Source organism: Hemicordylus capensis, chromosome 1, assembly GCF_027244095.1.
Source record: "Hemicordylus capensis ecotype Gifberg chromosome 1, rHemCap1.1.pri, whole genome shotgun sequence".
NCBI classification, from domain to species: domain Eukaryota; kingdom Metazoa; phylum Chordata; class Lepidosauria; order Squamata; family Cordylidae; genus Hemicordylus; species Hemicordylus capensis.
Genome location: NC_069657.1, coordinates 137,410,956 through 137,436,140, shown reverse-complemented (window position 1 = coordinate 137,436,140; position 25,185 = coordinate 137,410,956). Strand labels below are relative to the sequence as shown.

General features: G+C 42.9%; 1 protein-coding gene across 9 annotated transcripts in view; it reads right to left on the bottom strand.

Moving 5' to 3' along the window:
* The window catches only part of SIGIRR (single Ig and TIR domain containing), a 53,930-nt gene extending 35,729 nt beyond the window's left edge, over window positions 1–18,201 (bottom strand). For 4 of the 9 annotated variants that reach the window (XM_053285909.1, XM_053285915.1, XM_053285914.1 and 1 more), the window contains exons 1-2: window positions 18,073–18,201; window positions 9,466–9,589 (exon numbers count right to left, since the gene is read on the bottom strand). In XM_053285909.1, coding sequence (XP_053141884.1) covers window positions 9,466–9,565 — 100 coding nt within the window. In that variant the 5' untranslated portion in view covers window positions 9,566–9,589; window positions 18,073–18,201. Of the gene's footprint in view, window positions 1–9,465; window positions 9,590–14,153; window positions 14,281–16,951; window positions 16,993–17,516; window positions 17,768–18,023 lie in introns of those variants that run through there. The other 5 variants (XM_053285910.1, XM_053285912.1, XM_053285913.1 and 2 more) reach the window with 5 other exon arrangements.
* Between the last annotated feature and the right edge of the window lie 6,984 nt (window positions 18,202–25,185).

Below are 25,185 nucleotides of genomic sequence, written 5' to 3'. Positions count from 1 at the left end.
CAAGGTATAGGGGAGTCATCTTCAATGCGACAGGTTTATCAACCTCTACATGCTCCAAGACAGGGCCAATCGAATTTCAGGTAGGCTAGTAGCTAGGTTAGGTAGCTGTCACTCAATCCCTAGTTCTGGGACTGTATAGCATAGTAAAACTTAGAAGAGAAAAACCTCAACATGAACATACACAGAAACAGATAAAATGAACCAAACCAGAACAGCAGCAATAAAGGGAAAGGTAAACTTTAACCCTGGGAGCCAACCCACTTCCCCCAAAAAAGGTCCAAGAGGACTGAAATAAAGACAAGGCCCCCATCCATGGGTGGGCTGGATGACCTCCCTATACCTTGAAAAATAACCCTTCACAGTAAGTCTACCAATGTTTCTTTTTCCATGGTACAGGGAGGTCATCCTCAACATGAGGGGACGTACCCAAGCAAAAAGGAATAGGGAGGGAAGCGGATGGTTAAACCACCTGCTGTAAAACAGTCCATCCCACAACCACTTGAGCCACATGAAAGGATGGTATCTTATAATGTTTCACAAATGGCAACACTGAGGCTCAAGTAGCCGCTTTGCAAATTTCATCTAATGGTGCACGTGCAGAAAACTCAGCTAAAGTGCTGGCACTTCTAGTGGAATGGGCTGTGATTCCCTGAGGAACAGACAAGCACAGAGATTCATAATCAAGGGCAATTGCAACTCTAATCCACCAGCCCAGGGAAACCTTTGTGACCTTAGACCCCATGGACGAGGGCTGGAAAGACACAAACAGGGAATCTGTTTTACGAAAAGGGTTGGTATGCTTTATATATATTCTGAGTGCCTATGCACATCCAGGGTATGCCAGACCTTCTCCTTTGGATGAGAAGGATTTGGGCAAAACAATAGCAAAACTAATTTCTGACCCCTATAAAAATGAATTAATTTTGGCATAAAGGTTGGATCCAGTTTCAGAACTACAGAGCCCTTTTGAAAGACACACAGTTCCTTGCACACACACAAAAGCAGCCAGCTCGGACACTCTCCTAGCAGACGTAATAGTCACAAAGAAGAGGACTTTTAAGGATAACAGCTTCAGCGAAACCGATCAGAGCAGCTCAAAGGGAGCCCTAGTGAGTGCATTTAATACCTTGTTCAGGTCTCAAGATGGGAACCTTTGCACCGGTGGAGGAGCGATGTTGGCAGCTCTCTGCAAAAAACAGTAAATGCGAGGATGAAAGGCTGAGGAGCCTGGAACTAAAATGCCCAGAACAGAAGACAAGGCAGAAGTCTGGCGCTTCAAGGTGTTTGGACGGAGACCCGTCTTGAGGCCCGACTGGAGAAAATTAAAGCTTCCGAAACTCCTGCTGAGGAAGCCCAGATCTGATGCTTTCGCCCCCAGCTACAGAAAGCTGACCAAGTGGCTTGGTAAATGTGAGAGGTAGAAGGCCTCCTTGAAGCAAGAATTGTGTCCTAAACTTGCTGCTAATATCCTCTATCTGCTAGCGACCTGTGCCAAATCTCCATGCATGTAGGTGTAACCACACTGGATTGGATGGAACAGGGGCCCGTGTGATAAGAGATCCACTAGGAGAAGAAGGCGCCAAGGAGGATGAAGAGACAGGGACAGAAGGCCCCAAAACCAAGGACAGCATAGCCAGTAAGGTGCCACCAGGATGATTTTTTACCTTCCTGAAAGAACCTTTCCGATGACAGACCTGAGGATCGTGACAGGTGGAAATGCGTAAAGAAGCCCAGGAGGCCAAGGTGATGTGAGAGCATCTATCTGTTCCACCTGGAAACACTGGAACCTCACAAAAAAAACCTGGGAAGCTTCGTGTTGTGCTGAGATGCAGACAGCTCCAGCTCTGGATGACCCAACACCTCCAATATCTGATCGAAGACTTCCGGATTCAGAGACCACTGTGCAGGATCTAACCACTGTTCTTTCCAATTTCTTTTCATTTGTGTGCGGAATGAGTTTTGTTCCAGGTGGCAGTATCAAGGCAGCGTGTGTACACATGCATTCAGAGTGGGGTCTTCCTGCTTCATCCTGAGTGGGATCTAAAATTAACTGAGCTGACATCAACAAATTTGTGAGAATGCACACGTGTGCACACCTTAGCAGGAACACTGGATCTAACAACTCTCGCAGCCAGTCCTCCTGCAGATTTGCTGATCCACTTAAGTGTTCTGCTGACACTGAATGAAAATGATTTTCCACCCAAGCAAAAAGTAGGTTGGTCTCTCTCATTAGAGCCCGTGATCTTGTGCCCCTTTGATGGTTGATGTGAGATTTGGCCGATACATTGTCGGTTCTTATCAGGACGTGCTTCCCCAGAAGTAGATCTTGAAACTGAACCAAGGTCAGATGTACTGCCTTCAGCTCCAACCAATATTGTGCTTCAAGTCTTCCTGGGTCCGCACCCGCTGTGTATGCTGTCCTAAGCGATGTGCCCCCCAGTCAGAGAGACTTGTGTCTGTGGTGACCAGCACCTTGCGTGGATTTTCCAGAAGAAGAGCCTCTCCCAAAACCGGCAACAACCACCAGAGGAAGGAAGCCTTGACCTTGCACTGCAGTTGGACCATCAGTTGCCTCTTCTCCTTCTCTGAAAAGGCAATATGGTCCATTGGAGAGGTCTGGAGTGCCACCTCGCCTAAGAGGTACACTCCAGACACATGATCACAGACCCCATGAGTTGTACCAGGGTCATTAGAGCTGCCCGGCACATGGACAACAGGGGCATGATCAAGGTAGCAATCTTCTGCTGGCGCTCCAACAGAAGCAAGACAGTGGCTACTTGTGTATTAAATAGGGCTCCTAGATGCTGGAGGAACAGAGACGGTTGAAGGTGGCTTTTTTGAAGGTTGATGATACAACCATGTTCCTCGAGTATCTGGACATCTCTGGATGCCTGATGCTGAGACGATGAGTGAATCAACAGATCATCTAGAAACGGCTGGGTATGAATGCCCTGGAGGTGGACATGGGCATCACTGCCACCATCAACTTCGTAAAGATTTGAGGCAAAGATTTGTGTACAATTCTGGTAAAGAAATCTTTGAGCCACCCTGCTACATCAGGAGGGAAGGGGGGTGGGGTTGGGCCCTCCAGCAGAGGAACAGTGTTACCTGATGGTTCCCCAGCCGGGTTGTCTTTTATGGGCTGTTCCACCCTGGAAGCTGCTGAGTCCTGCCCCTCTGAGGCTGCTGAAACGCTGTGCATGCCTTCCTCCTCTGGGGTGCACAGGCAGCGTGAGGAGGGACTACGCAGGGTAACCAGGTCCCTCACAACAACAACCGCAGGGGAACTGTTGGAAGATGCCACTGATTCACCCACCGGGTGGTAGTCACCCTTCCCCTTTTTAGCCTTGTGCTCCTTGGACTTAGGTCTTGTCCGTTTGCACACCGCCTGGATCAAAAGCCTCTTGCTAAGGTGCATGGAAGCAGAAAGCTTCTTTGCCTTCTTAATCTTGCCCCCATTATTATCCTTGCTGTGCTTGGATTTCTTAGAAGATCTCCGGGGCGATTGCACATGGCCCAATAGAAGGGGATGTGCTAAGGAGGCAAGTGGCGCATTGGTAGGCGCCTCCGTGCAAGCTGAATCAAATGTTGGCACTGTAGCTACAGCCTGCTCGGGGACCACCGACCCTTCCGAGAGGGATCCCCCGAGCACTTCTCCAGCGTGAGACTATTCACATGAGGAAAGACGCCGAACCAAGAGAAAAACGCGGTCCCCAGGCAAAGAAAGCAAAACCAGCAAAAACTAAAGTAAACTGAGCCAATTAGCCAAATCTCTAAATGAAAAACAAATTTGGAAGCTTTAGCAGAAATAAACGAAAAAACAGCCTAAAGGCAAGCTCCTTCCCCTCCCTTGTTCACTCTAAGAAGAGAGAGAGTGGGGAAGGTAGAAAAAAGAGCAGACACAGTAGTCTGAATAGCGAAATTCGGGAGAGCAAACAATCCTACATGCATGTTTTGAGCAAACAGAGCTGGAACTGGGGATGGTGTCCTCTGGTGGGAGGATCAAACCTTCATTAATTTGCAGCCTGTCTTGAGCATGCTCAGTTCCTAATCCCTCACTGATAAGCTCCAGTATGGGGGGAAATAGCAGGCTGCACTCCAGTCAAAATAGCTGATGGTGCTCTGGCGGGAAGCTCAGGTGGGAAGTGGTCTGGCTGCTGTTTGTACACTGCCCGTATTTGCAGTCTTTCATTGAGGGGAGTTCCCCCTAAAGTGTGCTTCACTTTCTTTTTAGCTCCCTCCGCCTCCTTCATATGCTTAGTCTTCTTTGCCACTTTTTAATGCGGCTTGTCCTTCGTGGTGGTGGTGACCATGCTGACAGATGACCCGGCCCTTTCGGTCATGCTGAGAGGTACAGAATCGCATTGAGGGGAAACCAATCTGGGCCTTTTGGGGTCAAGCAGAGTACCCTCCTGAGGTCTCTGCTCCTAGATTCCAACAAAGGTCCCTCAGAAAGGGAACCTTTGAGCATATCCCCTAAGTGGGAAGGCTCCATAATTTGAGCCAAGAGTATTCAACAGAAAAAACAAGGAAGGAAGAAAACAACAGTGCCAATCGAAACGAAACATTTCAATTTAATAGATATCCAAATAAGTAATAATGACTCCCTTCCCACCCTTGCACACAGAAGAATGGAAAGGTAAATAGAACAGGAAAGAAGTAGCCTGATATCAAGAAAAGAGCAGTAGAGAGACAGGACCGGAACTGGGGATTCAGCGACAGCTACCTAACCTACAGTGGGTATAGGAAAGAATCACCCCCTTTGATAGACCTTAAATTCTGGTTCCCTTACATCCTGAAATGAAAACACAAAGAAAATTCCCTTCACCAGCTGTACTTATCCAATGCAACCTATAACATCCAACTGAAAAATATCACAATTACAGTCCAGAAAAAGTGTCAGAGACAAAAAAACAAGAATTACTGAGATTGAAAAAGGATCACCCCCCCAATGTCAATATTTTGTTGAATCACCTTTTGCTTTAATAACAAAATAATAAAATAAATAATTTTAATAACAAAACAATTTTGCTTTAATAATTTTGTTGAACCACCTTTTGCTTTAATAACAGCCTTGAGTCTGTTGGGATACTTCTCTATCAACCTTGCACATCTAGACGGAGCAATATTTGCCCACTCCTCCATACAGAACTGTTCAAGTTCGGTCACATTGGATGGTAGGTGTTGGTGGACTGCTATCTTCAAATCTCTCCACAGATTTTCTATGGGATTTAGGTCTGGGCTCTGACTGGGCCACATGAGGACATTCACTTTTTTCTCCTTCAGCCACTGTGTGGTCAATTTTGCTGTGTGCTTCGGATCGTTGTCATGTTGAAAGGTGAATCTTCTGCCCATCCTCAACTGTCTGGCAGAGGGTAGCAGGTTTTCCTCCAAAATCTGACGGTATTTTGCCCCATCCATTTTTCCTTCTACCCTAACGAGAGCCCCAGTCCCTGAGGCAGAGAAACACCCCCACAACAGGATGCTGCCACCTCCATGCTTCACTGTAGGTATGGTGTGTTGTGGATGGTGAGCTGCGTTGGATTTACGCCAGGTGTACTGTTTGGTGTTGAGGCCAAATAGTTCAATCTTGGTCTCATCTGACCATAAGACCTTTTTCCATTTGGCATCAGAATCTTCAAGGTGCCTTCTGGCAAAGCTCAAACGAGCTTTAATGTGGCCTTTCTTGAGAAGTGGCTTTCTCCTTGCGACCCTCCCGAACAAGTCATATCTGTGGAGCGCTCGTGAAATTGTTGTCACATGCACAGAACAACCACTCTTTGCCATGAAGTCCTTTAACTCCTTCAGAGTGTCCATTGGCCTCTTGGTAACCTCTCTTACAGTTTCCTCCTTGCTCTTCCATCCAGTTTGGAGGGCCGACCGGATCCAGGGAGGATAGCAGTCCACCAACACCTACCATCCAATGTGACCGAACTTGAACAGTTCTGTATGGAGGAGTGGGCAAATATTGCTCTGTCTAGATGTGCAAGGTTGATAGAGAAGTATCCCAACAGACTCAAGGCTGTTATTAAAGCAAAAGGTGGTTCAACAAAATATTGACATTGGGGGGTGATCCTTTTTCAATCTCAGTAATTCTTGTTTTTTATTCCTGACACTTTTTCTGGACTGTAATTGTGATGTTTTTCAGTTGGATGTTATAGGTTGCATTGGATAAGTACAGCTGGTGAAGGGAATTTTCTTTGTGTTTTCATTTCAGGATGTAAGGGAACCAGAATTTAAAGTCTATCAAAGGGGGTGATTCTTTCCTATACCCACTGTAGCTACTAGCCTGCCTGAAATTTGACTGACCCTGTCTTGGAGCATGCAGAGGTTGATAAACCTGTCACGTTGAGGATTACCTCCCTACACGATGGAAAATGAGGAAAACCAAGTAACACGTGGCCATTCACTTTTGAACTCATCCACACCTTTCAGAGGCTAGAATATGTTAAATAATAAATGACAGACAACTCAGTTCAGCCACATACCTGAAGTCTGCATTAGACTTTAAGAAACTATTGACATTGCACATACTAGCAGCAGGAATTTCGTTAGGACAAAGTTAGGACAGCATCTTGCATTGACAATAACTATTTCCTCCCACTCACTTGGGGACAACAAATTACAATGGTCACGACCTCACCATTGTTTTTATGTCATTGTTTTAACTATCTAATTTTTGAATCAAATATTTTTGTTCTAAACAAACTGATGCAGGGGAGGCACCATATTAACACACCTCCTCATGATGACTGCAGCTACACGGGCAAGTGGCTGTCAGTACTAGTGCCAATCACAAATGTGGAGCAACAGACACACGGTCAACTTTGCTTCAGTACACTGCCAGATGCTACAGCCAAGAGGCTTTGTAGCTGTCCTGCAGCAAGTTTATGAATGGTCTCCATGGGGCAAGCACCATCTACTGGACATCTATTGGCTTCCTATATCACACTACTTATCATCCACTACCCTGTTATGTATTTCATCTTTAAAAGGTATAAATCACCACTCTATTTATGAAACCACATACACACAGACATTCCTGAGGCTGTGCTCAATCTCAAAAACCAACAAATATAAAATGACAAAATCACATAATACAAATAAATCAGCAAATTCAGATTAAAATTCAGATTAAAAGCAGACCTTATGGAAGACCATAAGCCCAGCTGAACAGGATGGTCTTAACTATCTTTCTAAAGAACACTGGTGTTGGGGACCCACCAGGGCAGCTGCGGAATGTGGAAGGCAAGCCCAATGTTGCACTACAAGGCAGCTGTGCAACGACCGAAAACAGCTTCCAGGCAGTTGCATAGCACTATTTCCGTTGGAAATAGCCTTAGGCCCAACTGACCAAGAGAATGCCAAGCAATTTGACAGAGCTGGGACATTACCATCTTTAGTTGTGCAGTAGAGATTTCTTATGAAAAAATAATCCATTCCTCGACCATCAGAGCCATGCGACTCATATTTATGGATAGCAAGTTAATGCTGAAAGGAACTCAATCTCTTCAGCCTGAGCACTTATGAGCCACATTGAAAATGAACTCTTGGGAAATAAAAGCTTTGCAGAAAGGCATATAAAAAGACAGAGGGGCAGCTTTGCTTGTCTCCAAGAAACTGTAGCTCATACTCAACTGCTTCTTTACACTCTCTTTTGACAGAGTTTCTGATAACTCAAGAGATGGAAATAATGGTGCCAGTTCCATGTGTGGCTGCCCTGGTGCTTCTATTCACCATGACACACTGAAGTTAATTTCCCAGGCAAGTGGGAGTCTGTGGCACTTCTGAACTGGAGCATAAGAAATTATAAGCCTGTCCTGACTATGGCAGAATCAGATCTACATTCCTGCTTCCTCTCCAGCATTGCATTGCTGCTGCAGTTGAGCTCAAGAGACTTGGCAAAAAATGTTCCTAATCTAGTAGGGGGGGCTGCACAGATTAGAATTCAGGGGCTGGAACCTTCCTGCACACCATTTACCTTGAAAAAGACAGCTACGTGTTTGATTCCTACTAACTGAGCAAAGAGGCATCTTTCAAAGCGGCAGTTCTCTTTATAAGCAAGAGAAGAGCATTCGCTCCAATTCAACCCCAGCACAGCTTTCCTCTACTGGCTGTTACTAGTGTCTACTTTGGGTTTATTTTCAGACTGTGGGCCCTTTTGCAGACAAGGAAAGGAACCATAATCATCTTATCCCCCCCCCCTCCGCCTGCTTATATAAGCCACTTTGAGAACATTTTTTTTTGTTGAAAAGCAGTATATAAATAATAGTAAAAATACTGAAAAGCCCCTTCTTGCTCTGTGGATGGTTGTGGGGTCAGAGTTGGTAGAAGCCATAGTAAGCTTGGACTGTGAAGTCAGAAAAACAGGCTCAAACCACGTTTAAAAGTTACAAATTTTTAAAGTTTCAAATTAAAAGTTATAAGTAAAAAAGCTAAAAACTATGAAACCTAACATACATAAGCCACAGATAAAACATTTAAAAAGTCACTCACAGTGAGGCAGGGAGCATGGCCCTCTTCAGGAGGGTGTTTCATAGCCAATCGAGAAGGCCCTGAATCTAGTCCCTGCTAACGGAATCTCCGTTAGTGGCTGGGCCATAAACAGGGCCCAAGATTAAACTGAACAGAGGGCCCTGGCAGCTTCATACGGGCAAATACAGTCCAACATTTACCCTGGTCCCAAGCCATGTACGGCTTTAAAGGTCAAGACCTTTGACAGATGCATTTTGTTAGATGCCCTTTCTAAAGTTTCATGGACCCCTATAGTAAACTTGATGGACAAGGGAAGGAGAAAGGTCGCCTTCTTCAACAAAGGCAGAATCCTAAAAAGCCTCACCAAACAAGAGTCAGCCTTATCAAGCATAAAGGAACATGTAGAATCTGTGGGAAAAGTGCATTATCTATCAAAGAAGAGCAGAATAAAAGGAGGCCTCAAAAGCAACAGTTCAGGACAAGCCTTTATGATCAGGCACTGGGTGCTAAACATGCAGGGAATTTACCAAACAATCTCACTGACCAAAGTATAACAGGAAAATAATCTGGAATTAGAAAAAAGGCCTAAGGAAGCACATCAGGCTAGAATCAATTACAGAAACAGGTCTGGCAGATCAAAGTTTAAAATACTCCCTTCAAATACTGATAATGTCTCACAGTTTTTATTTATTTATTTAACACATTCTTATACCACTCAAAACGCAAGTTCTCTAGGCGGTTTACAACAAAACAATAAAAAACCCTTCCAAAAACAGACATTCACCATCCCAACAAAAAAGAGAGGCTACTGAATCAAGCAACAGGACAGGTGGGCCGATGAGGTCAAACAGCAAGGACACAGGGAAGAAAAGGGGGGGGGACGGGACAGTCAGAGTGTGTGCCTTTTTTGCCAAGTACCACCAGCCTGTTTCTATTCATAACATGTACACACACCCCAACACCATGTTGCCATTTTTTCTTGAGTCTCACCTTGTGAAGCTGTTGTCCTTTCCTGCTTACTCCCTGTGGCAAGGCAAAGAGCCAAGAACACAGATGGTACAGGCAGAAGAGAGAGCATTTCCTCAGTCATTTTAGCTTATCCATGAACAGTGTTCTGCAAATTGGAAAAGTACAGGGGGAAAACCATTACCTTTCTGATTTCCCTCTTCCAGGTTCAGCCAGACACCTTCAAATCCCTAGTGACTCCTTGTGCGTCCTTGCTGTGTAATCCCTGATTGTAGCCATGTTAATCACATGACTGTCCAACAGACTGGCTTTGCCAGTTCAGTATCTCCCCCCCCCTTTCTTCACTCCTTGTCCTCCTTTAACGACTTGTTTCAATCTCCACCCCCAATCACAACCCTCCAGGCCTGCATTAGCAAGAGCCAGTCCCTCCCACCTGCTATCAATGCTCCTCCCACCTTTCCACCTGCATACGATGGGGAAATGAGACTTGCATACTTAAAAAGAGAGAAAAAGCAAACAAACCCACCCAACCTGCTGGCAGCATAACAGCTGACCAGGAGTTTGCTCAGCAAAGAGCTGGGAGACAGGTTGATCAAGAGCTCTGCGAACTGCTACTCTGTGGCACTAAACCAGCCACCTATCCTGGGCTCCTGCAAAGGTTGCTATGAAGCTGCTACTATGGGGGAAACAGGAAGACAGATACCCCAACAAAGCCTGCTTTCATATAGAGGAGGAAAAAACTGAAATAGCTAGACAAGACCAAGCCTGCACAGCTATACCATGTGCAGTGAGAAGCAGGACTGGATCCAAAAGTAATACTAAAGGCTACATTATTTTGTCCACTGACATGCAAATATATGTTTTCCTTTTGCAGCTAACATAAAATACACGTTGTGAGAGGCCATGCATAACTGACATTGAAAAGGTGCGGATGAGCAGCCCATTTGCAAGTGAAGTCAGCCGAAGAGGCAAAACTCGGCTCATCTCTTTGATTACAGTCTAAAGGGAATTTCATAAACTCACATGTAACCTAATCTAGAATAACTGCTAGTTAAAATCACTATTTGATTAAAATTGCCGGCACACATAAATATGCATTGAAAGAGAATAGTGTTCCTTACCTGCATTGACTGTATAAGAGGCAGGAAAGTGTTTTTTTAGTGTTTTCAGCAAGATATAATGTATGTTAAGTGATCTCCCACAAAGCCAGAAGAGGCCCAAGACATTTTGGTACACAAGGCATAAAATCCACATGGCACATCCATGGTGGTAAAAACAGAACAGTAACCTAACTTGCTGTATTAATGATATCCCACAATCTGTCACCTGAAGGTAGGGTGCCTCACTCTGACTAATGGCAGGGCTGGCCTTTCATGGAGAATAGTAGCTCTGAGTAGGACAGCACACACAGTTTTGGGTTTTTAACACTTCTCTGTGGCTCATGAATATGGGCTTGTTTAAGGGATGGGGTCTGTGGCAGTGTTCAACTGTATCTGGTAACATCATGTGCTGTAGGACGGGTTTGTGGCAAACCACTGAATGCTTCCTTGTGCTCTGGGAGGACTGTGGGCCTTGGTACCCATTAGCCCGGTTTTAATTTTTTAGTAAGGTTTTAATCATCTACGTAACATATTCATCATGCGAATCCCTTTGTAGCATTGATGTCATGTAATTCATACCCATGGTTTGTGGTCGCAACATTACAACAGTGCCAGTTGGGAGGTCCCTAGTCCCATTGCCTAATAGGGCTGTGCAGTGTCACCACTCTCCTCCACCCTGCCCATATCTGATTTTTTTAAAGACCTCAACACAGTGCATCTGCACAGCTCTGAGTGGCTAAACTAGTGTAACATCCTGGGTATTTTCCTGCACTGATGCAACACACCAGAGTTCACAACATTGTACCACTAGTACATTTCTTGTGCCTCCCATTTTCTTTTTGCCTTGCACAGGTGACCACAGGATTAGGTTGATGCCCTGTTTCTCATTCAGTGTGATTAGAAAAGAGCTCCTCAGTGTGATTAAGAGTATGTAAATCAGAAAACTCAGTGGGAGAGCAAACATCTTACATGCAACAGGTTCAATCTCCTACCCAAGTGACAAAGGATCTCAGGCACCAGACCAGAAAATAATTATGCCTGAGGCTTGGAGGGCCACTCCAATTGGAGGAAAAAGTATTAGGCTGCATGGACCAACTGTCTGACCCCTAGGGCATCTTCACATGCTAAAATATAAGCACAAATGCCTACAAGACTGTCTCAGCTGAGAATTCCAGTTCATACAAGCTGCAGACTGCATACCAACATGGCATCTGGAAAGTATATATAATTATTTTTTTCTCTGTCCTATGTTTTTGCCTGAAACAGCCCATTTTATTGCAAATCTGCATAATGCTTCCAAGAAGCAGCCTTTGCCAAGTGTAGCTGACCATATTGTCTCTTCCCTACACAATAGACAACTCATTGCCTTTGTTGAATGAACACATTTTGTCGAGCAAACTACTTAAACAGCGTGGGAAGGAACAGCAGAGTTATAGAGAAGTCATTTAATTATCAAAAGTAATCTAAAATAAAATAATTAAAGCTGGATCTGCAGCTTGGTTGTCTTTACCAGTTTTACATGGACAACTCTGTGATTAGCTTATGCAGCATTTATGCCTCAGGGTCAGGTATGTCACACTTGAAATTATGTTCCTGTTTACAGTGTGCATTATGTGTATTCTTTGCCCCCACCCAGGAATTCAAAGCAAGAACACTTATTGACTAGCTTTTTCATATTCCTAGCTCCCTAATCGTTAATCATTTACACATCATTTAACTGTGCAAAGTGCCAGAAATTGCTGATTTCTTTCCAGTAGTCTTTCCCTCTTTCCTTTCCATTATAGTGCTATTTCACTATAGAGGGAAGAGAAAAATAAATTAGGAAAACCTCCTAGCTATAAGGAACAAAAGAGGCGCCATTAGGCCTGGACCTTGGGGTGCAGGTCCGTTGCCTGCTCTTTCCCGCAGAGCCCCAGTACACCTGCCTCCCTGCCCTACAGCTGGCACGGACTCTGTGATCCCTCCGCTGTGCCCCGCACACTGGCAGCATGGGGCTGACTATGACTGGTAAGCTTGCCTGCCATTGGAAGGCTCCATGCGTGCTGGAGCAGGCTGCCGACTACAGCTCCCCACCCCCCAAATTCCAGCTGTTTGGCGGGTGAGCAGGGCTTCCAGAGGACTCTCTGCTGGCCTCCTTGAAGCTATCCAGTGCAAGTTGGCAGGCTGCCTGCAGGCAGCAGTGAAGAAAGGAGGCAGAGTGGCAGCACTGGTTGCCCACCAGAACATTGTGCCCTGTTCTGCCGCTCCCTACTGGTGTGCTGAGCCTGTGCCTGCCTCCTCCTCCAAGCCAGCAATGGAAGATAAGGGATTGCCCTTCTGTGGTTATTTGCCTCCTCTTGTATATTTATGGAATGGCTTGCTATAGGGCTTTCATATAATGCACAGATGTAGGGCAGGGTGAGAGGGCTCTATATATTTAATTTGAAGTGGATTGGTCAATCTGACACTTCTTAATAATTTCTTGGATTTTTTCTAAAAACATTAAAAAGTCCTATGTGGTTTGTTTCATGGCAAGAAATTACAAAAGCGTCTGGAACTGAAGCCTCCCCTTGGACTATCATTCTACCCCCACGTGGAGAAATCTGCCCTTTGCATTCACAAAAAAGAAAAAACCTTTTCACAAAAAATCTGCCCCCTTTTTGCCCCACTGTTTAGATCTCCTGGACTGGCTTGGCATAGGACTTCGATATTGAGCACAGATGTGGAGCAGGGAGGGAGAGCTCTGTGTATTTAATTTGAAGTGCATTGGTCAATCTCTTTAATATTTTTATTAATTAAAAAAAAAAAATTCCCTACAGCACTAAAGCTTCCAGAAAGTTATCTCTCTCTATAGAGTACTTCATACCTAGTAAAAGTGGAACTGTAAACATTCAAATAAACATTTGGTTAAAAAAAATGCACTATGCTCAAGTTTGTTTGCAATCCAGGTCTGAGTGAGAATTGTGAAGCAAGGGGCATGTGTTGTGGTAAGACCTTTTTAAGAAAGACCTTCTTAAGAAAGATCTTAAGAAATGTAAGACCTTCTTAAGAAATTTGTAAGAAACCTTCTTTCTTACAAATGGTTACAAATATCCAAGCTGGTTTGTGATCCGGGTGTGTGTTTGAACTGTGTAACAAGGGACACATGTTACATCCCAGTTGGTTTGTGAATGGTCAAGAATCCATTGGTGGTTGTGGCTTTTTCTTTTTTTTCTTTTTACAAATGAACTCTGGCCCAGGCCTGTGGGTTTGTGATGAATGATCAAGAAAGTGTGTGGATACTTATGCTGTACTCTGGATGGGAGGAACTGGCTGAGGTAGAGTGCTTTGGGCGGTGCTGCCTCAGGCTGTGCCTGCCTTCCTGTTCCTGCCTGCCTGCCTGCACCAATGGGAAGCTGTGTGACACGATGGGGCTAGTGTATATGAGTGTGTATGTGTATGAATAGAGGATGCTTATTTTGCAAGGGGCTCCCCAGTGACCCACTAGGTCAAGGCTCCAAAATTATCTAGCTGCACCTCCAAGGAACAAAAAGGGGCAGCTAAGTGCCCGACTGCTCTGGACAGATTCGGCAAATCTGCAAGCAAGAAATTTTCAATTAATATTAAATAGGCCCATTGCTGAATGAAACTTACTTGTGGGTAGACATTATGGAAGGCTCTTAGCCATGAGCAAGGACATTTCTGGATCATAAGATGCTACAGTGGGTATAGGAAAGAATCACCCCCTTTGATAGACCTTAAATTCCGGTTCCCTTACATCCTGAAATGAAAACACAAAGAAAATTCCCTTCACCAGCTGTACTTATCCAATGCAACCTATAACATCCAACTGAAAAACATCACAATTACAGTCCAGAAAAAGTGTCAGAAATAAAAATCAAGAATTACTGAGATTGAAAAAGGATCACCCCCCAATGTCAATATTTTGTTGAACCACCTTTTGCTTTAATAACAGCCTTGAGTCTGTTGGGATACTTCTCTATCAACCTTGCACATCTAGACGGAGCAATATTTGCCCACTCCTCCATACAGAACTGTTCAAGTTCGGTCACATTGGATGGTAGGTGTTGGTGGACTGCTATCTTCAAATCTCTCCACAGATTTTCTATGGGATTTAGGTCTGGGCTCTGACTGGGCCACATGAGGACGTTCACTTTTTTCTCCTTCAGCCACTGTGTGGTCAATTTTGCTGTGTGCTTCGGATCGTTGTCATGTTGAAAGGTGAATCTTCTGCCCATCCTCAACTGTCTGGCAGAGGGTAGCAGGTTTTCTTCCAGAATCTGATGGTATTTTGCCCCATCCATTTTTCCTTCTACCCTAACGAGAGCCCCAGTCCCTGAGGCAGAGAAACACCCCCACAACAGGATGCTGCCACCTCCATGCTTCACTGTAGGTATGGTGTGTTGTGGATGGTGAGCTGCGTTGGATTTACGCCAGGTGTACTGTTTGGTGTTGAGGCCAAATAGTTCAATCTTGGTCTCATCTGACCATAAGACCTTTTTCCATTTGGCATCAGAATCTTCAAGGTGCCTTCTGGCAAAGCTCAAACGAGCTTTAATGTGGCCTTTCTTGAGAAGTGGCTTTCTCCTTGAGACCCTCCCGAACAAGCCACATCTGTGGAGCGCTCGTGAAATTGTTGTCACATGCACAGAACAACCACTCTTTGCCATGAAGTCCTTTAACTCCTTCAGAGTGTCCATTGGCCTCTTGGTAACCTCTCTTACAGTTTCCTCCTTGCTCTTCCATCCAGTTTGGAGGGCCGATCGGATCCAGGGAGGATAGCAGTCCACCAACACCTACCATCCAATGTGACCGAACTTGAACAGTTCTGTATGGAGGAGTGGGCAAATATTGCTCTGTCTAGATGTGCAAGGTTGATAGAGAAGTATCCCAACAGACTCAAGGCTGTTATTAAAGCAAAAGGTGGTTCAACAAAATATTGACATTGGGGGGTGATCCTTTTTCAATCTCAGTAATTCTTGTTTTTTATTCCTGACACTTTTTCTGGACTGTAATTGTGATGTTTTTCAGTTGGATGTTATAGGTTGCATTGGATAAGTACAGCTGGTGAAGGGAATTTTCTTTGTGTTTTCATTTCAGGATGTAAGGGAACCGGAATTTAAGGTCTATCAAAGGGGGTGATTATTTCCTATACCCACTGTATACAGTGTCTGTTATGTGGAACCTCCGTTTTAATTCCATTTCCAACTAATGTTGGAACAGCAATGTCTCAGCTGCACCAAAGGGCTCTAGTGTGTTGGAAGAGTAGATATGGGGACAGAGTTGGCACAGGGATATGTTCCAGAGCAGGCGTAGGCAATTTTGGCTGTCCAGTTATTGATGAACTACAACTCCTATCATTCCCAGCTGAAATTTATTGCAGCTGGGAATGATGAGAGTTGTAGTTCAGCAACAGCTGGACAGCCTAGGTTGCCTACCCATTATAGGAGAGCTAGTTTGGGGCTTCTGCACCAATACACTTCTTAGTCTTCATAGTGCCATGAGACATTAATATTTTTGCAAAGAAGGTATTCAAGGCTTTCTATTTAACAAAAGGGGGGGGGAAGCAGTCTCCTAAATTCTGTACCAAGGTAAGCTAGATTCATCACTCAATGGAAATTGAGTTCTGCAGCCTATGCATTATGCAAGTTAAATTAATCTTATTTGCTTATTTTCCATCATATATTTTGCTTCTGTTCAACAGGGTACTGATCTGCATTTTCTTGGCAACTGGAAATCTTGTTTAGCCTCTTCTCTGATGTCTGTGATTTCACCATGCATTATTGTCCAGATTATGTCAAGGGTTTTTTTGAACATTAATAGTTACAAAGATGCCTTTAAAAAAAAGTTGATATTCTCATGATACAGAATTCTACTTGCAATAACAATTTCTGCACTTGGATGGAACTGTGATGGAACTCAAAACAAGCCAGGTGGTAAGACTTGCCATCTGTTGCTGGCTTCTCGTGGCCAGGATCAAATTTTTAATGGGCTGGAGGATATACTTTAGTTCAGTCTGATTTTCTATGTATGGTTTTTCAACTACAACCCTGCCAACGCTGCGCAGTAGGATTAAAAATACATTCTGAGAAAATATATTTATGGTCCAAATGCTTTGTAACCTATGCACATTGACTTTATAAAATTCACTTCTTCAAAAACCATAACCTTGTAATATCTGTCAGTACAGCATCTAACTACTATAAGTCTATGGGCTGTAGCAAGCCACTCAGTAGGGTAAATTTCAGGATATGTCAGATACACAGAACTTATTTACCCGCTACAAGTTTAGCTCATGTTCTTAACAAATACAACTTCAATTTGCCTGGACAGTCTAGAACACTGAATATATCAAGGTAAAATCTTACAACAGATTCTCCCTTATTCTTGGAATCATTCATTCAGCACAAACTATGAGATAAACCCGTTACCTTAGAAACGAGACTACAGAGTTTAAGTCCTGCAGCTTCCCCAGTAATCAATAATCTTCCAAGCATTTCCACTTCCTTCCAATTATTCACTTTGTACTTAACAAATTAATGCCCATGTTTTAAAAGAGCAGCTTCATACATAACATGATAGATACCAAATATACTTCCTAATGATCACATTCTCTTTCAGGCATCTGTAGACCTCAGAAGCAGTAGCATAGTTTACAAACAATGGGTAATGTCAAAACAGAGCACAAATGTAGCCAACATTAAACACTTTTAAATCCCATTTCAATAAGGAATCAAGGATTTATGCAACAAAATCCTAAACATGTCTATTCAAAAGTAATGAGAAGTTCCCTCTAGAAAGCATGCTTGGGACTGCGGCCTTAATTTCTTTCTTGCCCTTCCTCCAAACGCAGGGTTACATGCATCATATATTTGCTTCGAGTTAGAACAAAAATGAAAGAACTAAATCCAATAAAAATCTAATAAGAAATTAAATCTAATCTAATAATAAATCTAAAAAAACTAATTAAGGTTTTGATCTTAAACACACACTGACCAGGAAGTAATCCCTGAAATTAATTAGTCTTGTTCCCATGTGAGTTTAGGACTGAGGTGTCTCCCCCACCTTCATTTCATCTGCTGGCAGGTAAATGCTTCAATCCATTGTTTAAGCTGGAACATCCCATTTAATAGAGTGGGACCAACTTCCAAGAACTTATGTATAGGATCAGGCTGTAGGACTTTTAGTTAAGGTCTCTTCTGGGGGGGAAATTGTTGTTGTTGTTTTAAATCGTCATTGCCTCAACAATATTGCGGGAAACATCCCTACTATCAGTGGCCGGGGGGGGGGCGGGGCAGAAGGGGCAAAGTGCATTTATGGATAGGTGAGCCATGTCCCACATATGGGGTTTTTGAAGCAGAAATGGGAGGCAAGCAACGTTTCTCGATGGCGGCTGGTGCCGCTTTTGCCTACCTTACTTTTTACGAAAATTAAAGTGGTGGTGTCTAACTTATTGGGCCACAGAAACACCAAAGCACATAACCAAGGGGAAGGAACACCAACCTATTTTCAATAAGTCATATCTCTGTTGCCCAAAGGTAGCCTCTCTTACCCGAAAAAAACATTTTAAGTTGTTGAGGAAACAGGGCGGACTCATAACCTTCAGCACGGTTGCCATGGCAACCCCTACCCTGCATACAGGTAGACCAAAAGGCGGGTACTACCCACACCTTTATGCGTGGAGTATTCTGGGTAATGTAGTGCAGCGACTCTACCACTCTCGAGATTCCTTGTTTTGTGGGGTGCGGGGAGACTACATCTCCCAGCATAATTCTCATAGATTACGTACACCTGAATGAGGTGAGGTTTCATGGTGTTTACTTCTGGCAACTCAAGCGGGCAAAGTAAAAGAAAATCTAGGTCGGCAGCGTGCTGCTTCTTTCCTTAAGGACTAAAGAAGGCTTGAAAAGAGGGCATGGTGTAAACCGCGGAACGGAATACCACTCGGGGCCTCTTCTAAATAAAACTGTAATAAAATCATTATTTATTTATTTACACAGACAGGTGTTATTGACTGGTTTGTTTTATCCAGACACCGAGTCCTTCCCAAGGACTTGGGATGGCTGAATTTTATTATCAATGTTGTTGCTGCTATTATAGATATTGCTGCAGAATATAGGCTGTTCCCAGTAAAGCTGCTTTTTGTAATTGGCTGGTGGTGATTTCTGTGGCCCCTATGGTGTTGAGGTGCTCTTCAAGGTCTTTTGGAACTGCACCCAGGGCGCCAATGACCACTGGGATTATTTTGGTCTTTTTCTGCCACAGCCTTTCAATTTCAATTTGTAGATCTTTGTATTTAGTGATTTTTTCTATTTCTTTTTCTTCTATTCTGCTATCCCCTGGTGTTGTTGTTGTTGTTGTTGTTGTTGTTATATTTTATTATTTTATTAAATAAATAAATTATTAAATAAATAAAGTAGGGTGTGGTAGGGATACTTGAGAACAAGTTCAGGCCTGAGCCCCTTCCAATATTATTATTATTATTACATTTATATCCCACTCTTCCTCTAAGGAGCCCAGAGCGGTGTACGACATACTTGAGTTTCTCTTTCACAACAACCCTGTGAAGTAGGTTAGGCTGAGAGAGAAGTGACTGACCCAGAGTCACCCAGCTAGTTTCATGGCTGAATGTGGATTTGAACTCGGGTCTCCCCGGTCCTAGTCCAGCACTCTAACCACTACACCACACTGGCTCTTTTATTATTTTTATTAACTTTTATTAACCCCTTTCTAGCTAGTTCCTGTCCTAAATGGAACAGACTGGAATGAATCATTTATAACTAATTATTCCGGGGAAGGCGGGTGGTGGGCGGGAGTGGGAGACACAGAAGAACAATATTTTGGAAAAGAACCCCTGAAATATTCACATTTTAGTAATTCCCTCTCGGCCCAAACCCATTTGTAACTGAAAAGTGATAGGAATGATGATGAAATCCCAAGGCAGCAGACAGAATGTCTATCAAGGGATTTGTGTAGCAGACCAATATTATGTATTTTAAATATTTATACCATGCCTTTTGATAAAATGTATTATTTTGTTGATTTTATTTCATCATTAAACTGATGAACTAGGTACTGATGGAAATTGTAAAACAAACAAATGTGTGAACCCCCAAATGCTGTTATTCTCAGCTTCTAGGTTCAATAGTCAACAGAAGTAGTATAGGACAAAATCAGATACTTTTTGTATTTTCATGGTTTTATAGAATGGCCAAACGTTTCCTTCTATGACATTTTTTGACTGAATATAACTCCTTTTTCTCCTACAAGAAATGTCTGGGAAATTGGCAGGTAGGGCTATCCTTTTACCATTTCTCCTTGCAGATACCAACATAGTGTGACCCATTTGGCTAGGAGGATTGGGTTTATATATTAAACATAGTCACCTACCTTGCTTTGCCTTAGAAGAGGTTCAGGGTATCTATCTACATAGCTCTCAGATTCATTTAAAAATGGATGCTCCCTGTGCAGAGAAATCCCTGTTCAACAACATATAGATCAAGCAAGAACTATTGCTGGAGTATATCCATATTATCTCTCTCTCTCACACACACATCACTCTCTTATGTTGGTTTATGACTGTAATAAAGATGATTGATTGATTGAGTCTCTCTCTCTGGTCAAAGTCTATTTTGGCAGACTAGTTCACTTTCCTTTACTGTTGCCTGCTTCTTGAATCTGTGCTCCAATAACATAATAAGCATTTTAAATAGTGCTTTTGAATATCCAAAGCACACAATTATCTTATTGTAATCCCTGTGGCAGCCCTGCAAGATAGGTCTGTATTACTATCCAAATATGGGGAAGATAGAATGCTTACTTGAACTAAGGCAGCTGGAGCATTTCTAGATGAGGCTTTTAGCTTGCTTCTCCCCCAAAGTGGAGGGTGTGTGTTCATATGTCACCTAGATTTACCCTGAAGTCCCTGTGAGCTACTGGGGAGCACTTCACACACAATTCGGGTTTTTCATTGCCCGTTAAGAGTGTAGCCTGCTTTATGTCTGGGGTTTAAAAATCCACTTTTTGCATCAGGGTTTTTGGGCAAATTTGAACCCACAGTAAAGCCTGCTGTCTGGAAATGTTCCTGGTGAGTTCATGGCAGATATTATTCTCAAAAGCAGAACTTTCCTAAATTGTTCACTAAACCAGCTCTTGGTATTCTGTTTTTATGAGGGTACTAATAGACAATAGTACAGCTGCAAAGGACCTCTTCTGGGTTTTTGTATAGCCTCACACTTTATGAAGAGCAATAGGTACCTGATGGGCAATGGCTGTTAGTCCATATCCTTGTAATGTGCCGCACCCTTCTGCCAGGATAAAAATTATAGTCTGACAAGAGTTGGAAACAGGGCTGCCTATTCTTTCTGCCAGGGCTTCTGTGTCTTTCTGCTGTGTAAAAAGCAAAAAATTGAGCAGAAGCAGCTTTCCCGTTCACTATGGTAGAAAACGCACAGTGGGGAAGCTTCCCCTGTAGGGCTTCTGCTTGTCATGTGGCTGCAAAAATCCAGAAGCCCTGCAAGAAAGAAAGCAGGCAGCCCCACCCGTTCATACAGGCTTACATTTGGAGACAAAAATGTTGTGGGCTTAGGTGTCTGGAGCTTCAATGGCTGCTGCTGGCTGCTGCAGGCTAGTATTGCCTGCCTGCTAGCTCTTGTATATTTGTAACTAAAAATATGTACTTTGAAATACAAGTACATTTTCCTTCAAATAAAACTAATCCTGGAACTCCCTGCTCAAGGAATCGGGAAATATGAAACAATACTTCTCTAGCACTACAAATATGTTTTGAAGATTATTATTGTTCAATATTCTGACATGCATAAATGTTATGGAAATGTTGACCATCTGAAGAGCATGTCCCTAAATATAATTAATCATTAATTACATGGGATAACCAGCTGATTGTGGCTGCTAAATTATGATTGCTCCCTACAGCCCTAGCTGCTGTGAGAGTGGGAAAATACTAAGGATATGCACAAACTGGCAGACAGCCACGGCAGCAGCAGGATGGGTGCATTACCTTTAAGGAGCAGGGAGAGTTCTCTTCAAACCACCCCCCCCCCCCGTTTCTCCCACCAGCGCTGTGATAAAACGGCAGTGTACCCTCTTGCTGCCCCAGTCAGCATCAGACTGGAAGTGGCCAGTGCCTGGGGAGGTGGGGAACGCAGCAGGAGGAAGGGGGAGTAAGAGTACTCTCTTTAAAAGCAACCCCCCACCGCTGAACCAGTCTAGAAAAGGAGCTCCAAACCGGATCGTGCACATCCCTAGTAAATACTGGCTGGCATCCTAAGGCACAGCAGCGTGCCTATGCTGTAGAAGTTTTGCAGAGCTGTGGAGTGCGCAGGAGTATATTTGTGTACTTTTGATGATCTCTGCTTCCCCCAACAGGGCCCTGTGCTCTCTGAAAATGTGTGTGATCTTGAGGGATATATTTTCAGAGGATGCAGGGCACTTCTGGGGGAAGCAGAGATTAATGAAAATTGTTCCCCCTACCCTGAGCTCTCCACAACATGAGGATGTCAGCTGCTGAGTAGAATAAATGTAGAAAAGGCAGCAATGGCAGACATTAGACAAGCTTTTGAATCAGTATTAATGATGTGTGTAATTTCACTTTCCTGCTTCTACACTCCTGAGCATAAATAAATGGCTGTAACTTACAATACTTACAATTACTTACAATAATGAGCTCATCAAACTAATCCTGTGTATGAGGAGAATTTACTGCAACACTAAAAGCTCTGTCTTCCCAAATAAACCCCTTTTTATCATCTAAAGCTGCCAGCACCATAAAGAGCATAAAGAGGGACACAGTAGCAAGTGTCTCTCCATGGCAATTCAGATGCAGGTGCGAGGATGTTCCTTCTGCTGAACGTGCTTCAAGAAAATTCTGCCTGCATGAGGATGGGTCTTTTAATAGGAGCTGCCATACTAACTCAGACAGGATTAGAAGGAACCTCCGCTCCATTCATTCCACAGAGACTGAATTACAAACTCTGAATATTAAAACTCAGCACTACTTGATGGCAGGGTCTCATCCCCTCAGTATAAAAGCTTTAATTCAAAATGGAAAGCAAGTGGTGTGAAAGCTGAACATTGACATGTAATAGGATAGAAAAGTGTACACTTCAGTGACAGATTATGTTATTATCCATAAGCACCTCAGCTCCTCAAAAGGTGGGTACAAATATAACCCCTTTTCTAGTTTAAGTATTAGAACTGTATATAATGACCTAGAAACTTTATTCCTGGCAGTAGAATTGAGGAATCGTATTTCCAACATTTTAGATTTTTTAAAGCATATTTGTACCCTGCCTTTTTTGTAATTAAGGCAATTCACAATGTCATTTTGAGTTGCCTTAATTACAGAGAAGCCACTGCCAGTTTGTATAGACAATATTGAGCTAGCTGGATTAATGGTCTGGCTCTATAGAAGGCAGCTCCCTAAGTTCCTATACATCAAAAAAACAAACAAACAAACAAACAAACAAAAACAACCCCAGGAATATCCAGCAATTCACCAGCCGATTCAGATATCATGCTTGTAGGAATAAATGGCCTTGCATTTGTTTAAAAAGTTTTAACAAAGGGGAGCATTGCTGAATCTCTTTTGGGAGCTTACAGTGCTAGTAAGCACAGTGCTTACACTCATCCCCAGATGTTGTTACTGCAAGTTATTCAGAGCATATGCATGTTCCCTCTCCCTCTCAAAGCCAGTATGAAAATGTTTCAGCATTACAATAACAAGTTCCAAAACTCTTAGGTAGCTAACATTGTCAATAAATGCATTTGGTCCATCTTGCCACCAGAGCTGAAACATTAACACAGACCTTTGCAATAGCTTGCCAGAACTGTAACTGTAAAATAATTCTTCCAGACTGCAGGCAGCAGGCTCCATAGTAATAGGAGAATATTAGACTTTAGGTCTGACAATATCAAAGTGATCCAGAAAAGATGTTCTCAGCATGTACAAGGTTAGGTGCATCATCAACTCTCTTTTATCTAAGTACAGGCCAGGTGATTTTCACAAGCTCGGTGAAATTACAGGGTGAGAGCTTTCATTCAGCCATTCAGATACTGAGTTTTAAAATTTTTTGCTACAACTAGAAAATACATACCACCTCTTTCCCAAATTATCCTCAAATTCTCCCTTGCAAATGCAAATGTTAGATATTCTGACTACTTTTTTCAAGTACTGAATATCTGTACTTGCCAATTATTTTTCATTTCCGTATTTGATAGTTGGTATGCACTAGTATTTTGCATTCGATCGTGCTGATATCACAGTACCTTTCAAACTTTCTTTTAGGGCACACTGTCCAAATCTGTAAAGGAACCTCTGCATGTCTGCCATGTTGCAGAAGATTCTGGGACATGTTTTATGCTGGGCCTTCAGTTCATATGGAGTAGTGTAGGGGGCCAACACCATTGCCTATTGTAAACTGTATATCCTAAAGCACACCCAACAGTCGCCAGTGTGCATTGTGGAGGAGGACCACAATTAACAGTACTCTAAACCAGGGGTGCATATGCCGGAACCAACTATGACTTGGTGTGCAGGGGCCAAGGTCATTTTCAGCACATTTTTAAACATTTAAATCGGTGTGTTTTTTTTAAATGAGGGGGCAACAGATGGTTGGAGCTGGGGGATAAAGCAAGGAGAAAAAGGGATGAGGGATGGTGTCAGTGGGCTCCAGCCAGCAAGGCAGGTGGGAGGCATCTGGGCTCAAGCCTCCAACTGCATCAAGCCGCTGCTACTCATCAGTGGGACAGAAGAAGAGCTCTCCATGGCTCCTCCTGTTGCTGCAGGATATCCCTACCTGAGGGCCAGCAAAGTCGTCCCCATGGGCTGGATGGCCCTTAGGCCTTATGTTGTACACACTGCTCTAAAATGTTTAATAAATGCTAGGTATAATGTTCGTAGAGATGCACAAGCTGTTTTCAGTGAGAAAACCACCCCCAAATCCTATGGATTCTCTAGAAGATAGTTTGAAAACAACTATCATTATGTTTGCCAGTAGTCATGCAGTAGTATTTGGTTATTAATATATTGTTCTTTATAATGATATTTTATAGCAACATAAAAACCTATGTGATTAGATTTCTGCAGGCTTCACATATGAACAAGTGCCAACAAGATGAATATCACATTAAACATTTCACAAGCAAATGCAGTTACACTTGATTCAAAAGGTTTCATTCAAAAATCTGAAATTCTAGGGGAAAAACTGGAAAATTCTCTGAATTTCAAATATTAATGTGAACGCAAGCCACAGCAATTCTAGCAGCAACTGGCAAATTTTCTACATTTGTTTATAACATTGCTTACAAAAAGGAGAGAAGAACATCTATGGAGTATAAAATGTGTCATGTAATGTTACTGTGTAAGCTCTCTGCTTTTAAACAAATGTGATAAGGAAGGAAATAAACCAGAAGAAAAGGAGTATTCTTTTATCTATACAGAATCAGAGTAGTTAGGTTTTATTATTTATTATTATATATTAGAGAGAACACATATGGTCAATTGTTAATATTTAAGTTTTGTTCAGGGGGGGAAACCCTGAGTTTTGTCTTAAGTACATTTGAAGATGCTGGATTTTATATATATATATATATATATATATATATATATATATATATATATCTCAATGTACCTTAACACATGCAT